The 17,153-nt window shown below is 43.0% G+C and overlaps 1 protein-coding gene across 8 annotated transcripts in view; it reads left to right on the top strand.

Moving 5' to 3' along the window:
* Positions 1-9,679, top strand: part of SPATA7 (spermatogenesis associated 7) — a 69,692-nt gene extending 60,013 nt beyond the window's left edge. For 4 of the 8 annotated variants that reach the window (XM_045017203.1, XM_045017200.1, XM_045017201.1 and 1 more), the window contains 4 exons: positions 1,287-1,340; positions 6,866-6,943; positions 8,335-8,392; positions 8,873-9,677. In XM_045017203.1, coding sequence (XP_044873138.1) covers positions 1,287-1,340; positions 6,866-6,943; positions 8,335-8,392; positions 8,873-9,355 — 673 coding nt within the window. In that variant the 3' untranslated portion in view covers positions 9,356-9,677. Of the gene's footprint in view, positions 1-1,286; positions 1,341-6,865; positions 6,944-8,334; positions 8,393-8,872 lie in introns of all 8 variants that reach the window. The other 4 variants (XM_045017207.1, XM_045017206.1, XM_045017205.1 and 1 more) reach the window with 2 other exon arrangements.
* Positions 9,680-17,153: the final 7,474 nt, after the last annotated feature.

Genomic DNA, 17,153 nt, shown 5'->3' with positions numbered 1-17,153 from the left:
GGCACCTTAAAGACTAACAAATTTATTGAAGCATGAGCTTTCGTGAGCTACAGCTCACTTCTTCGGATGCATAGAATGGAACACACAGACAGGAGATATTTATACATACAGAGAACATGAAAAGGTGGAAGTATGCATACCAACAGGCAGAGTCTAATCAATTGAGATGAGCTATCGTCAGCAGGAGGAAAAAAACTGTTTGAAGTGATAATTAAGATGGCCCATAGAAGGTGTGAGGAGAACTTAACATAGGGAAATAGATTCAATTAATGTAATGACCCAACCATTCCCAATCTTGTGTCTAAACAAAGACTGGGAATGGTTGGGTCATTACATTACATTAAGGCAAGAGTGGTGGATGGATGGGCAGTTTCTGAGACAGTGTTCCAAGTATATGTGGCTAGGGCTGGGTGAATTTTTTTAATTTTTTTTTTTTGGCACATAGTTTTGTTTGACTGAAAATGCATTTCTGAGTGAATAAACTATTTGCAAATTGGTTTAGAAATTTAGCTATATTTGTTAGAGATTTTTTTAAAGAGTAGAAAACACCTGAAAACTTAATGAAACAAAACAATGAAAGAATGTTGTTTTGGGTCAGATTAAATGTTTAGTTTGACCCAAAACAAAAGTTTGTTTGGTTTTTTTTGTATCTGTCAAACCAAAAAATCAATTATTTGCTCAGCTCTATATATAGTGGCATGGAAGAAGTCATGGAGATGTTTGTATGACAAGAAATTAAATAATAGTCTCCTTTCTGTGCCAAGATGATGTGAGTGCAGTGAGATTACTTGCATGAGTAAGAGTTACATGCACTATATTAAATGTTCTTCTAAAAGCACTAAATGGATTATGGGATGCTGTACTGCCATGATGGAGACCCAGCCTCAGGTGTAACATTGGGACTTCCTTTTCAGTCTGAGGGATACCGTCCATCTTTGGGGTAAGGGTTCTGACTGCCCCAATATTAGAGTTTTGTTGGAGTAATAATACTCCTGAAGGAAACTCTCATCTGCTTTGAAGTTAAAAAGTGGAGTTTGCCACTGGAGCAGGGGATTGTTTTCTATAGAGATGAAATGGATAAAGGATGTTAGTGACATTCCCATAACTCTCACTGGTACAGCTAACCCAGTTATTACCACAGGGGTTCGGTGTTCTTTGGCAGACACTTTTGGGTGAGGGCATCTCATGATTGTGGGTTGCTCCAGAAAGAGAGTGAAATGCAGGGAATTGGAGGTTTCTAGGAAATTGCCTAATGCTATTTTTTTAATATCTATTTTTCTGATTAGCATGACGTCCATGTATTCTATGGAATCCTCAGCAATGAGAAAAATCCAGGCTGAGTAAGTATATTTTTTCCTCTCTCTCTTTTACTGGGTGAAACAGTAAAATGGCAACAAATTTAAAGTTCCTTTTAAGTTTTTACAAATATAAATTTAAGTTTCATTAAAAGGCATCTAGAGACAGAAAGGCATCAATTAAAAATTGGAAGTCAAATCTTACTGAGGAGAATAGAAAGAAGCATAAACTCTAGCAAGTCAAATATGGAAGTATAATTAGGCAGGTTAAAAAAGAATTTGAAGAGCAAATAGCAAAAGACACAAAAACTAACAGCAAAAAAATGTTTAAGTACATCAGGAGTAAGAAGCCTGCCAAACAATCAGTGGGGCCACTAGATGATCAAGATGCTGACGGATCACTCAGGGAAGATAAGACCATTGCAGAGAAGCTGAATGAATTCTTTATATCTGTCTTCACTGCAGAGGATGTGAGGGAGATTTCCACACCCAAGCCATTCTTGTAAGTGACAGATCTGAGGAACCATTCTAGACTAAGGTGTCAGTAGAGGGTGTTTTGGAACATATTGATAAATTAAACAGTAGTAAGTCATCAGGGCTAGATGGTATTAACCCAGAGTTCTGAAGGCACTCCAATAAGAAATCGCTGAACTACTGACAGTGGTATACAGCCTATTTCTTGAATCAGTCACTGTATCAGATGACTGGAGGTTAGCTAATGTAATGCTGATTTTTTTTTTAAAGGCTCCAAAGACAATCCTAACAAGTACAGGCAAGTAAGCCTAACTTCAGTACCAAGCAAATTCATTGAAACCATAGTAAAGAACAGAATTATGAGACACATACATGAACACGATATGTTGGGGAAGAGTCCAAAGGAAATCATGCTGCAACAGTCTATTAGAATTCTTTGAGCAAGCATGTGTACAAGGGTGATCCAGTTGATACAGCGTACTTAGACAGTCAGAAAGCCTTTGACACATCAAAGGCTCTTAAACAAAGTAAGCAGCTTTGGGATAAGATAGAAAGTCCTTTGGGATAAGATAGAAGGTCCTTTCATAGATCAGTAACTGGTTAAAAGATAGGAAACAAAAGCCAGGAATAAATTATCAGATTTCACAATGGAGGGAGATAAATAGCGGTGTCCTCCAGGGATTTGTACTGGGATCAGTGATGTTCAACATGTTCATAAATGATGTGGAAAGGTGGTAATCAGTTAAGTGGCAAAATTACTCAAGGTAGTTAAGACCAAAGCTGACTGTGAAGAGTTACAAAGGGATCTCACAAAACTGGGGGACTGGGTCACAAAATGGCAAATGAAATCAATGTTGATAAGTGCAAAGTAATACACATTGGAAAACATAATTCTAACTATACATACAAAATGATGGAGTCTAAATTAGCTGTTTCCAGTCAGAAAAGAGACCTTGCAGTAATCGTGGATAGTTCTCTGAATTCATCTGCTCAGTGTGCAGCTGCAGTCAAAAAAGTTAACAGAATGTTAGGAGCCATTAGGAAAGGGAAGGAGACAAGACAGAAAAATATCATAATACCACTATATAAATCCATGGTAAACCCACACTTTGAACACTGCATGTAGTTCTGGTCGTCCCATCTCAAAAAATATATTTTAGAATTGGAAAAGATAAAAAGAAGGGCAACAAAAATGATTAGGGCTATGGAACAGCTTCCATATGAGGAGAGAATAAAAAGACTGGGACTGTTCATCTTAGAAAAGAGACGATTAAGGGGGATATGATAGAGGGCTAAAAAGTCATGAGTGGTGTAAAGAAAATGAATAAGGAAATGTTACTTACCTCCCCACACATAAAACAAGAAGCAGGAGTCACCCAATGAAATTAATAGGCAGCAGGTTTAAAACTAGAGTGACCAGACGTCCCAATTTTATCAGGACTGTCCCGATATTTGCTTGTTTGTTCCGCGTCCTGACCGATGTTCGCGCACAGGTGGAGCCCAGAGGGTCTCGCGCCCCCAGCCCCGCCCCCTCACTGCCCCATTGGATCCCTCCCCAAATCCCCGCCTCTTCCCCAAGCATGCTGCATTCCTCCTCCCTCCCAGGCTTGTGCCGATCAGCTGTATGGTGGCGCAAGCACTGGAGGGAGGCCCGGGGGAGCGCAGGGTGAGTGAATCCGGCCTGACCCCAAGAGCAGGCAGGAGGGTGGGGCGGTACCTGCAGGGGCAGCCTTGGGTCTGGCCTGGGGAACCGGCTCTCTGTACGCGCCCATGGGTGGGGGTGGGGGGGCAGCAGCTGCCCTTGCGGGGACTCTAACGGAGCTTCACTTCCTGCCATGTGGAGGCAGTGGCAGCCCCGTTCGTTCCCCTGCGGGACCCGAGCGGGACAGGGGGGCTGGGGCCTGCTGCCCCCACTCCGGTGCTGCCCGCGGTGCTCTGCAGGGCAGCTGGGCGCGGGCCAGACCAGGGCACACTCGGGGTGACAGGATTGCGCCGCCCCGCAGGGCGGGCTGTAGGGAAACCCCGGGATTGCGCCGCCCCGCAGGGCGGGCTGTAGGGAAACTCCGTCCCGGGGCAGAGGCAGCGGCAGCCCCGTTCATTCCCCTGTGGGACCCAAGCGGGACTGGGGGGCTGGGGCCTGCTGCCCCCACTCCGGGGCTGCCCGCGGGATTGCACCAGCTGGGCACCTTCTCCTACAGGGGGAGGTGGAGATGAGGAGAGCTGGTGCGGAGGGGGGCGCTCCAGTGGCTTTTTTTTTCCTCTGACCCCCCCCCCCCCACACACACACACACACGTCCCAATATTTCAGTTTTGTCATCTGGTCACCCTATTTAAAACTAACATAAGAAAGTATTTCTTCACACAGTGTAGTCAACCTGTGGAACTCGTTGTCAGGGGATATTGTGAAGGCCTAAAGCATAACTGGGTTCAAAAAAGAATTGGGTAAATTCATGGAGGATAGGTCCTTCAATAGCTAAGATGGTATGGGATACTAACCCATGCTCCAGGTGTCCCTAAACCGCTGACTGCCAGAAGCTGGTACTGGACAACAGGGGATGGATCGCTCGATAATTGCCATATTCTGTTTCATTCTCTCTGAAGCATCTGGCACTGGTCACTGTTAGAGGATAGTATGCTGGGCTAGATGGATCATTGGTCTGACCCAGTATTGACATTCTTATGTTCTTATGTTAAAACAATAAATGAGGCATTGTAATAAACTATCACATCAGAGTCTGATCTGGATCTGACATGGCTACAAATAAAGAAATCCATTTGACAGCATGTGAAGTATCCCCCACGGATCTAAAAATCAGGAAAACTAGCTACAACTTTTTTGGGGAAAAGTGACTAGATTCTGCTATTCTTGTTTATTCTTGTTCTTGTTTATTACTAGGAATATTTCTATGAAGACGGGACATTTGTTACTGCAGAGCTCCTGCTACTAGTTCCCCCCTTGATACCATGGTCTTTTCTTGTATTGACAACAGACAGATACAACAAACATTTCCAGTGCAACCAAAGTGTAATGTTGCAATCAGGCATCAGGTGGAGAACAAGTAGCAGGAACAGAGAAACTTCTGAGAACAAAGATCCCCTTTTTACATGCAATAGGAATGAAGAGGAAAGCACACTGAAGAAATAGGATATTCAGAGAGGCATTAATAGTATTTTGTACTTCCATAGACCCTTCCATCTGAGTATCACAAAGTGTTTTGCTGACATTAGTGAACTGAGCATTACAATCCCCTGGTGAGCTAGATAGTTATCCCCATTTCATAAATGTGGCAATTGGGTTCAGGAGGGGCTAAAGCCAGGAATAGAACCCAGATCTCCTTCCCAGTCTTGTACTTGTACGGATGGGCAGCCCGGTCCAAATAAAGTCAGAACTCCTGTCCCCATCCTTCACTCCTTTTTAGAACCCAATCTTTTTTGAAGTTCTAAAACAAATGGATAAATAAGTTGGTGGATTGTTGTTTTTTCCAGTTTATATCCAGGAACAGAACTGATCATGAAGGAGAGCATTCTCCTAGTATTTCTGGCCAAAAACCTGGTGAGACCCTGGAGTCAGAGACTGGAATTATATTCCCAGCTCTTACACTGATTTACAAGTCACATAATTTCTCTATATCTTAGTTTCCCCATCTATAAAAGGAATGATAATGCTTCCCTATCTTGAAGAGGACTTGACTGAAAAGCTCTTTGGAATCCTTGGAAGATGCTATAGAAGGGGAACATATTACTGCGTCGTTATTATTGTTGTTGTTATTATTAGGTTGTCTCAACAGAACTCCAAACTTTTGGAGGCTCTCCCAGCCATAGTGATTGGCATCACCACTGGTTCTAAGGAATGTTAGCCAAAGAGCTCCACAACACCTCAGCACTCTTCAAGGCACTTGTGATGTTGAACTCCCATAATCCAAGCAACTCATTTTAGCTATATCATTTGTTTACTTGAAAGGACATTTTACCATACATTACATCAATATATTTTTATGCTGATGCCTGATTAATTCTCTTATATATTTCTTAATGACAGCTGCTTGCACGTGCCACTGAAGAATACTTGTAATGCTTTGCTGTTTGAACAGTCTAGAGTTCCCCTGTTCTTCCTGGAGTAGTTATAGGCTGAAACCCTTGTGTAAAAAATTTCTTAGCATTGTTACTAGTAAAACCTTTACCTGTTAACATTGAAAATATGTTAATCCGATGAACTTTCTACTCAGGGCATTGTTTTTCTTTCTGTATCTCTCTGACTCTACAATGAAAATTGGCTATTATTTATTATTATTATTATTATTATTACTTGTATTACCATAGTGACTAGGAGCCCTGGTCCTGGAGCAGGACCTGTTGTGCTAGGTGCTAGTGAGTTTCATTCTCTGATTCTCCTGCACTAGCTGAATGCTGCAACATTTGGGTTGCAAACACTGCAGAGGAATGTTTCTGTCTTGCTAAAGGGTTGTTTCCATTGAAATATAAAAAGAAAGGATCAGAATGAGTGAAGTTGGCGCCAAGAGGTATCCATTACCTCTCCCTGCACCGGCAATGCCTGAAGTAAGGGAGGTGTTCAGTGGAAACACTGCCCCCCCACCAGGGAGTAGCAACTGAAGAAACCCCTGTGAAAGCTGTTGAATCAGAGCATTGTGCTGCATCATGTCTCTGCCCCCTACCTGGCTAGCACTACCCATTTCTTGAGCAGTGTTGGCCTTCCAGATCTCACGGCACAAAGCAGGTTGTGATCTGTCACCCCTCCTGCAGGACTTCTCCCCTCAGGAGCTCTGGACTAGTTTATACAAGAGCAGGAAGTTAACATAAAGCTTGACAATTTTGCTCTGAAATGCCAAGGCAACATTTCTGCAGATATGATCGTACTTTATACAGAGCTTATTTTTATTCACCCTAAACATGGGGCCTAAGTAACTTGTCTTCTGAAAGACAAGAAGCTAAGTTGGTCCCAAGAGCTATAAGTGTTTCCATTTCCTCCATGGTATTTACTAAGTAATGTCCTTTAGCAGCTAGAGCTTCTTGCTCTGTTGTGTGACAGATGTCTCTACTTTTAAACATTCAGACTGGATTTTCTGTTCTCTGTGCAGAGAAGAAGAGCTTCGGTATTTGAGTTTCATTGAAGATGTAACAGATGAAATTCTGAATCTTGGATTATTTTCCAACAGGTTAGATATCTTTGTTTTAAGGTTTGTAGGGACTGTGCTCAGAACAGATTGGATTCTGTAAGCAGTGTGGAGTGCAGTATCTCTGACCCTGGTGACATCTTTATAAGAAGATTTTGGCATTTAACCTTCTATTAAATACACTTCTAAAAACATAACTTCCCTTTGCTTTCATTCTCTCTCCTTTCCTTTTACTTCTGTTGTAGATCTTGGCACATCTTCATAGTCTGCTCTCTTTCTTCCTCTCCTCCTCTATCTCTTGTCACTCTTCCCTTATCAGAGATACATAGATTTTAAGGCCAGAGGGGACCATTGTAATTATATAGGATGACCTCCTATATTACACAAAGCAAAGAACCTCATGCAGTAATTTCTGCATCAAGCCCATAATTTCTGTTTCAACTATGATGTATTTTCTAGAAAGATCTCCAATCTTATAGACTTCAAATGATTGAGAGTCCACTATGTCCCTTGGAAAGTTGTTCCAATGGTTATTCTCCCTTACCGTTAAATTCTCTCTGTGCACTGAATTCTCTTGCTTCTGTCTCTCTTTTTCTCATCCCCAACAACCAGCCTGTCCTCTTTCTCTTTCCTTGTTTCCAGTCTCTCCTTTCTTTCCCTCACTCTCACTAATTCTTTTTTCTATTCTCAATCTGTTTCCTTATCCCCCACAACCTTTCCTTCATGCACATTCTCCACCCTTCTACTCCACTTCCTATGTCCCCCCACTTCAAATCAAGTGGAGCAGAGGGGCACAGCCCATACCAATCCTGACACTGAAAGAGGTGCCCTAGCACCTGACTCTCTCTTCCTGACTCTCTCCTCACAGTTTCTTCTCCCCAGTCTCTGAAGAAGGGACCAGAGGTTCTTTCTCTCTGCCTTCCCCACAGGCCATGATAAAGGGCCTTCAGGGCCTGAGGGATCTTCTGTCCCTTGCCACAGTGAGCTGCTGAAGCTGTGTTTTGTCTCTTCCCCCTCCCCGGGCCTGGGACAGGGGGTCTCCTGGGACTATAGGGATTATGCTTGTACCTCTGCACATCAGCAGCCACTATGGGGAGGGGTTATGGGATTGTGAATGCTTCAGCCTGTGGCGTCCGCTCACTCTATCTGAACTGAGACTGGCTAAGACCGAGCAAGGGGTACATCAGTTAGTGTTCTCATTCAGCCCTATGACAAGGCCTGGCCCACTGAGCAAATGTCTGTTAGCATGTAGACACAATGTTGGCCTCTTTGTGACGAAGTATAATGAGAGCAATCTGATTATTTCCCCTTAGTAAATGCATGAAGACTCTGGAGTTTGTATCCTTTACTCATCTAGGCTTGTTTAGGACATTTTATCTTTCTTTCCTCAAAATAATGATCTGCCTGAGCCTGCCTTATTTATTTATTTTTAGGGTTTTGGAGAGATTGTTTGAGCGTCACATAGAGCAAAATAAGCACCGTTTGGATGAGGTATGTTCTTTTTCCGAACAGAGTCTGTAATGTTCTCAGTCCATGTAAGTGACTTCAGAGAGGTCTTTCCAAAGTGCACTTTTAAAAATGCTGCAGATGTAGCCATAACCCTCAGTACAGATCCACCTTTTAAATGAGAGATTGTGTGGCGGTACTTTGTCAGCAATGCAAGTGGGAAATGTGACCTTTCTAGATCATCCACATCATGCATACTTTCCTACACTGGGTAACAGTTATTTCAGAAACTTGATAATTGTTTTCTGCAAAGTAATTATAAGAATAATTAAGTTACTTGATTTTATGCATCCTGTATTTCCTCAAAAATGTAATTAAATGGAACATGCTAATTTGAAAATAAATTCTTAATACATTCAGCTATTTGGACTAAGGATCTGTAACAGATTTCAATCTTAAGACTGCAGGCAGTTGTGGAGTGGGCCATAAGTGATTAAGAACCTTATTTCTTCCCTTAAATTCTAGAACAAAATGCGCCACCTACTGGATGTCCTCAAAGTCGACCTGGGCTGCAACACAGAGAAATCTGAGAGAGTCAATGGCAGCAAGGAAGTGATTGACCCATTTGATCTGGAAAGATTTGAGACCTTGGACCAGCTCCAATTTACCAGCAAAAATTGGAAACAAAATAAGACTACGAAAAGTGAGGAGTTCCTAAAAGCCATGGATTTATTATCAAAGGAGACAAACAACCTAAAACACCCCTTACACAGTGAAACTTCAAAGCAGATGCATGACAAGGATATCTTTTCAAAAGATATAACTGAAGCGGTGAGTGTTGGAACAGATCCTTACTCTTCAGTGCAATCTGAAGAAGCCCCAGATATTTCACACGCATTTGAGCCAACACTGAACTCAACCACGTGCGACAGTGACTTTGAATCAAATAAGGAACTTGATGATCTTGAGGAAAACTTTGCAGAGGCCCTTCAAATTTCCTCTGTGTAAAGTAGTAGACAAGAACTAGCTGCAGAACAGGACAGTAGACTGTTGCAGAGAGCTGACGTTTGTTAAATAAATGCTAGTGAATCATTCATTTTACCTTTAACTTTTCTCTTTGGACACTGCTATAGCCTCTCCAGCAGGAGTACAAGTATTATTAATCAGGCTTTAACTGATTCATGTACTAACATACACCTGTAGTGTATCAAATGACACTGGTTAAAAAGGACTTTATATATTTCAGCTAAGTGTCTAATTTGGAAATAACTGTTGAAAGTGCTAAAATTAGAGGTATATATTTTTAGGATTATTAGAGCTGTAATAATAAGTTATATTATTTATTCTTTGTTTTTATAATAAATGAGTGCAATAACTGAAGCATTTAAAGCACAGTTGTAATACAATAAGCTTTTGCCACCAAGAGCTAAGATCACAGCTTAAGCTGTTATTGAACATTTCAGCATCACTTTGCAGGGAGAATTCAGGATTGATCAGCATCAGAAAACAAGACACAGAGTTTAGTGTCTGCAGGAAATGTGCAGAGTGAACATGGAGTCTCTTGCATCCATGTTGGAGGGGATTTCTGCATCTCTTGGCACTCCTAGTCCATTGTTCAAGATTGTCCTAAATTCCCAAAAGGAGATGAACCCCTCTTTAAATCCAGTTACATAGGAATGACCTATGTACATATAGTCACCGTCTGAAACGTGAGCATTTCTCTGTGCCAGTGACTGGCTGCTAGGGGGTGATCACTCCTCCTTTCACTCCCTTCTTTCCTGTATTCATCGCCAGATCTTTTCTACCCTGTCTTTACCTGCTGTAGAAAGCAGTGGAACATCTCCCATAATAGCAACCCTCAGTCTTCACTTAACCTCCTGCCGTCTTGCTTGGCTAAGAAAGGATATCTTTTGGTAACTGCTGCAGTTGGCTGGCTTTGTTGGTACACTGTTTTAATCTGGATGTTCATGACTCAGTTGATATTTTAGGAGGATGGAGATTTTGCAACAGTTGTCAAATTGCACAACACTAAAATGTTCTGTTCAGTTTCCTGCACTGAGGAAAGCCTCGATTTAAAGTGCTGCATATATTTTTGTTTTAATAAATTGATGAGAGTTGGGCTTTAATTCAAGATCAGGAGAGTTTGGCTAAAACATCAGGCATCATGTAGAAAATGTAGAAAGGGCAGGTTTTTATTTAAATATGTATTTATACTAGTACACATGAAACGTACTGCACTGAGAGACTGAAGTTCTTTGTTTATCCATAGTACAGCTACAGCCTGAACAGGGGCTGAGCAAGCTTCATGCTATAGCTGGACCGATGTGTCTCCACCAGTACCACCTTTTAAAGAGGGGTTAATGCCATAGGGAAGCACTGTGGGTTGCTTGACATCGTCCTAGTATCTTAAACTATCTTACACTTCAGTAGTTTTAAGTGTATAATTAGTAGGTTCAACATTTACCTAAATAGATTGGGCCTGAGAATACATATGGATAAGTCACATCTTGCTACTTTTCCCCTTAAATTACTGACATTCATCTTCCTGATCCAGTTCATCCTGAAGTATCTGTGAGAAATAAGTAATTGTCTTTGCTGTAGTGGAACCGCACAACTGAAGAGGCTAAACAAAGGCTATGATTTAATTATAATTAATTAATTATAAGAAACTTTAGGAACTGGAAAAGGCCACCTGTTCCAGTGTACCTGCTCTTTTCTTGGTTTTATCTCTTAATCTCCTTCTTCCAGAAACAAGGTTAGGTGGCTAGAGCTCATTTACACAACTCTACCTGTTTCCTTCCCTCCTTTTTCTGATTAACTGTCTTTCCCAAACAATTTTGCAAAATAAGGAACTAGCTACAACTGCTAACTTCAGCTCCAACAGGTGCAGTTACTTGTGTGGTTGCAATTTTCAGAAATTAATGTAGCAAAGGCCACCTCATTGATAAGATTTATCAATAGTGCAAGTTTGTTTTTTGGTCTGTCTGTGTTCTTCTGTACTGCCTTAGTACCACAGTATCTGTTTTCTCTTGCACAATATTCAAGTTTTGCCAGAAGTAGTGTTAAACCAAAATATTATGGTGGGAATGAGACAGTCACAACCTCTACCGTTAAGATTGTAAATGCAGTGTCCTGACTTACACTCAGTACATTTCTAGTCAATAAGGGTCTGTGTCAGAGAAGAACGTGACCCTAATAGTGTTCATCTTTATTTCAAATTGCACTTACAACTACTGCACGGGGGGCTGTTACTTAGTTATAACTGGAGACTTTGCTTACAGTCAAATATTATCACCTTGTCAACACTTTCCCTAATGATACAAAATGTTTCTACTTATTATTCCTGCATAAGACAGTAACTTATTTGGGTTATGATAACCAGCATTAATAAATGACCCTGATTCTCTACTGTTCTTGCACCATTTACACCTGTCCAGAATGGGGGTAAAATGCTACCTAGCCAAAAAGATAGCAGTTTATACCCACTTTGCCTAGATGCAAATGACCATACAGGGCAAGGGGAGAAACAGACCCAATATCTAGTAATTTATAGGGGTGCTGTTTCTTGTTGATACTAGCACTGTAAAGGGGCCTGAAAGTAAGAGTAACTTATTCCTTTTGCACTGCTTGGAGCACTGTAGAGGCTTCCTAATGTGAGGGAAAACTAGGCCCAATAACTCCAAATGTAGTTCATAATAAATAACTAACCCACACAATGGTAGTATGGCCCAAAAGACAGAATTCAGATCTGGGCCTCGAGATTTTATATTCCCAAATTTGCTGCTAGTTGGTTCTGTGGCTTTGGACAAGTCACAACCTTTCTGTGTCTCTCTTTCATAGAAATGTAGGGCTGGAAGGGACCTTGAGAAGTCATCTAGTCCAGCCCCTTGCATTGAAGCAGGACCAGGTACCCCTAGACCAGTGGTTCCCAAACTGTGGGGTGCTCCCCCATTCAGGGGGGCACACAGGGGGACTCAGGCCAGCCCCCATGGGGGTGGGGAAGGAGCGCCACCCAGCCCCACTCCACCCCCAGCCCAGCTCTATCCCCAACCACAGCTCCACTCCGCCCCCTGCTCTGCCCCCAGCCCAGCTGTGGCCCCCATTTCCTCTCTGCCCCCAGGCCAGCTCCACCTCTAGCCCCAGCTCCTCCCCCGTCCCCAGTTCTGTCCTCTGCTGAGCCAACTATGCTGTAATGGAGAAGAGGCACAGACAGATTCCATTACTGGTATGGGGAGGCATGACAGGAAAAGTTTGGGCACCACTGTCCTAAACCATCCTTGACAGGTATTTGTCCAGCCTCTTCTTAAAAACCTCCAGTGACAGGAATTCCACAACCTCCCTTCAAAGCCTATTCCAGAGCTTAACTGCCATTATAGTTAAAAGTTTTTCTTAATATCTAACCTAAATCTCCTTTGCTGCAGATAATGGGTTCTGTGCTGATAACTATTATTTAATGCTGTATTTATAAACTTCAGAAATTTTATCATTTGGTTATAGTCTGACTCAGCGTGGAGGGTGTTTTAGACATTCAAGAAGGGACTGACACCATCCCCGGCAGCTCACAATCTAAGGAAGGGCACACATGTAGATACCGGTTAGGGGGAAAGGAACAGCAGGTAAGGATTAGAAACAAATACAGAAACAGTCAAATCTTCCAGTTTTCTTCTGTAGAACCCTCATCCCCAAAATTGAAATCTGCTCCATCCAGCAATGATTAGTTTCCTTAACAGTGATAGTAATTATGCATGAACAGGCAAATAGTAAAACAAACCACTGCAGCAGTTGTTGCCACAGGTCACATCACTACTAGCCAAGAGGTCCAATTTCAAACACCCACACATAGGTCTTGGGCTAGCGGAAGCCAAACATGTCACTGGATAATGTATCTCCGGAGTGGGTGGGAAAAGAGAAGAATACCAGTCATCGCTTGCATGATGGCTACTAATGAATCTGCCAAGCAGCTCTGAACTCATCTAAAACTGGACCTGCTCAATGAAAAACTGGGAAGGCCTCAGTGTCAGCCAGCCCATGATCAGGAATCAGGATGGTTCACAGAGAGGAAGGAAACTAGAGCTAAAAATATTTTGGTTTACTGTAGACAGGGGGTTTATTTATATGTAGAAAACTACCTTAGCTGCTGGACTCTGTCTTCTGTAGTGAAAACAAAGGGCCTGCTCGTGCAACCCTTACTCTCTCAAGTAGTCTCACTGTAACCTACAACTAGGGACAGGAGCTGTGTCTGATGAGCCCATCAGCAATTTGCAGAAGACAGTTATACTTACCACCATCATTTATGCAGGCACTTGAGCATCTAAATCCCTATGTAGATCTAGCCCCGAGTCTTTTGCAAACCTGCCTAACTCACTTCAGACACCTAAATCCAAAATGTAGATCTTCAAAACCCCTGCTCTGCTGCTGCCTAAGCATGTAGGTACCTAAATTCCTTCCATGCCTAAGTTTCCACTGATAAAATCCACTAAGAACCTAAACATTTGCTGTTGGGCATGTGCCCTGCCACCAAAGTTCAGGGGCTTGTGTGCCTAGCCCATCCCTAAACCCTTGCAGGATCTTCAAATTAGGTATTCCCCACCTATCTCACTTGCAGGGGAAATGCCCAACAGCAACAGCTAAGTAAGGGTGGGTGTGACTACAACCTGGTGGTTAGCGCTCTTATCCAGGATGTGGAGATACTGAGTCAAATCATCCCTGTGCCTGATGTGGAGCACGGCTCAGAACCCACAGCTCTCGAGACAGCTATGAGATAGCCGTGAGTGTGACTATGTTGCTCTCTCCCACTGAAGCCATTCTACTTTGCATAAATAAATAGCCAGTGGAAGGAGAACTTGAACAGGGGTCTCCTACATACCAGGAGCATTCCCTAACCACTAGGCTATAGTCACACCCACCCTTACTTAGCTGTGCCTCCCCACTTGACTATTTAAATCAGTGATACGAAATAAAATAGCTTCAACAGGAGATAGTCCGGTGGTGAGGGCACCCTCCTCAGAGGCAGGTTGAAATCCCTGCTCCACATCAGGTAGAGGGAGGAATTGGAGCTGGGGCTCCCACATCCTGGGTGAGCAGGCTAACCACTGGGCTAAACATTATATGGCAGAGACTCTGCCTGTTTTTGGAAGAAAGGGTTGACCTGGCACTATAACACCAGGAGAGAGTTCACAGCTGTGAATCCTGCATGGGGCTTGGCCCATAAGTCCCTTTGAGGGGCAGGGCTTGGGACTCACCTCTTTCCTCAGCATTTCCTACTGGCTACTCACTGCTGAGCGAGCTGGCTTTTCTGGATCCCATGCCTAGGCATCTAACTCTCCTGAGTGCATAACTCGGGCCTGTGGATTCCATTAGGTGGCAGGATGCCTGAACACAGTGTTGCAACATTTACCATCTAAGTCCTCTTTGTGGAGCTAGCTCTCAGGCTGTGTAGCCCAAGCCATTCTCTTGACCACTCCCAGACCAGAGTGGGATGAGAATGCTAGAGGAGCAGAACACCCAGTCCCTATGGAATAGGCATGACTCGCATTTCCGAGCAGCAATCTCGCTTACTGTTTACAAAATCGTGCTCATAGCCTCCAGTGGAGTGAGTCTTATCCAGTCCTCAGCTGGAAGGATGGAGGGGGTGACAAGAGCCCTTGAGAATGGTAAGTAAGGGCTAGAATAATTGAGTAGCGAGGTATCTCAGACAAACAAAACAAACCCCAGCTAGGCAACCCACTGAGCTATGCGAACTCATACTCTGAGGGCAGCATGAGACTGATCCATTACTCATGATCCTGTGCAGAGTCATCCCAGGAATCCAACACCATAAAGAATGTTGGACTGTTCCAGTATCTGTGCAAGAGCTACTGCACATTGCAGAGCTAACAGGAGAGAGAAGCAAGCTGGTTCCAGAAGATGAATCACACAGCACAAGATGAGCCCCTCTCCCCCACAACTATACCATCCTATACACATGCATATATATGAGAAATTAAGCTAGTTGTAGTAAGATATCAAGTGATCCTGTCACCATGAGAGCATATTTACAGAGCCAGCTAACTCTCCAGCAAGGATCAAGTTTGGAAACAACATCTGGCACGTACTTTACTGGCATTTTACAGGTACAAAACATAGTTGATACAGATAACAGAGGGCTATATGCTGGCTGTTTGGCTTCCCAGAGGCAGGGTGCACATGTCCCAGGTGCCAATTACACACTGTAGCAAGGCTTACCCAGTCTGCCTTCAGGCCCTGCTGCTGCCTGTTTCCCCTTTGTCCCCAGGGCCTCACATTTACACTGCCAGTGTTTTTCTCACTAACTCTGGTTTATTGAATTGGTTTATTAATATCAAGTTTAGAACCCCACAACCCTTCAGAGCCAGCTCACACCATTGGTACAGTGTTCTTACTCCTCTTCCAGCCTAAGCTTTCATCTTTGTGGATCATACTCCCTCCAGGCCCCTCAGGCCTTCTGGAGTGTTACTCAGCCTAGGCTTCCTCACTGGCCTTTTCCTGACTGTTCTCCCACTGCTTAATGACATGTACTCCATGAAGGCTCTCCCCAGCTCACCTCAGACTGCCCTCATACCCCCCATGTTCTTAGTCACATCCTCACCATCATGTGGCCCTTGTATTCATTCCCTCTGTATGGGAAGGAGGGCTAAGCCTAGCACAGGTGAGGCTGAGCCCCAATTCCCTTCAAGGGACAGCTCACCCTGTGACACACATTGACAGCAAAAAGCCAACTTCAGAACAAGCAAACCAGGCTTTTAATGATATATGAATGGGCCAACCCAACCCCAAAGCTGTCTGCTAATATAGATCAGTAATGGGCTTAATCTGCAGCAAGACAAATGTAGGATAGATATTAGGAAAAACTTTCAGACTATAAGGATGGTTAAACTCTGGAATAGGCTTCCTGGGAGAGTTGTAGAATCCTCGTCATTGGAGGTTTTTAAGAACAGGTTGGACAAACACCTGTCAGGGATGGTCTCAGGTTATGTGGTCCTGTCTCAGTGCAGGGGGCTGGACTTGATGACTTCTTGAGGTCCCTTCCAGCCTTACATTTCTATCATTCCATGATCAGTAGAATGAGACTCATTTATGGTTGAATGCTCAGCAATGCCATTTAGCACATTTTCTCCAGTTTCTCTGCAGACTAGCAACACAAAATGTAAATTAACCTCACTATTTACTTTTCATTATTTAAGTGCTAACAGTGTGCTGTGGGATAAGTAGGATAACCTTGTTCATGCAAATTGACTCATATGGAGCATTCAATTTCCAGCTTGATGGCACAAATACACTTGGCAGAACTCCTAACTCAGTGACACTAGGGATGAATTTGTTTCAGACAGTGACCACACTCCAGCAGTACACAAATATTAGATAACCCATGCACTCACCATACTCTCTATTTATGCAAATTGTTTCCTAACATGCTACAGTGCACCAAATCAGTACACCTGATACTTGCTGTATGGATTTGTATAACCCATATGCTTGATTCTGATATGGAACAGCCCCTTCTATATGCTGAATCAAAAGCTACGATTGGGAAGAAGACAAACACTTCATTTACAAACAATGCATGTTTTAATTTTAATGCACAACTGCACTTTGCTGATTTTTCCTAATTAAATTTTGATCTTGATTGCCTGCAAAGTACAATCCACTCTCCCCTTTGTATCATGCAGGGAACTGATGTGCCTATTTGGATCATGTATTGGTTCTAGCATGCACTATGCAGCCTAGAGAGAGTAATTAGGGGAAAAAAACATGTTACTTACTATGTACCTGCAGTTGATAGAGGATT

Source organism: Mauremys mutica, chromosome 4 (assembly GCF_020497125.1).
Source record: "Mauremys mutica isolate MM-2020 ecotype Southern chromosome 4, ASM2049712v1, whole genome shotgun sequence".
In the NCBI taxonomy this organism is placed as follows: domain Eukaryota; kingdom Metazoa; phylum Chordata; order Testudines; family Geoemydidae; genus Mauremys; species Mauremys mutica.
This window is presented reverse-complemented; position numbering and strand designations above follow the sequence as displayed.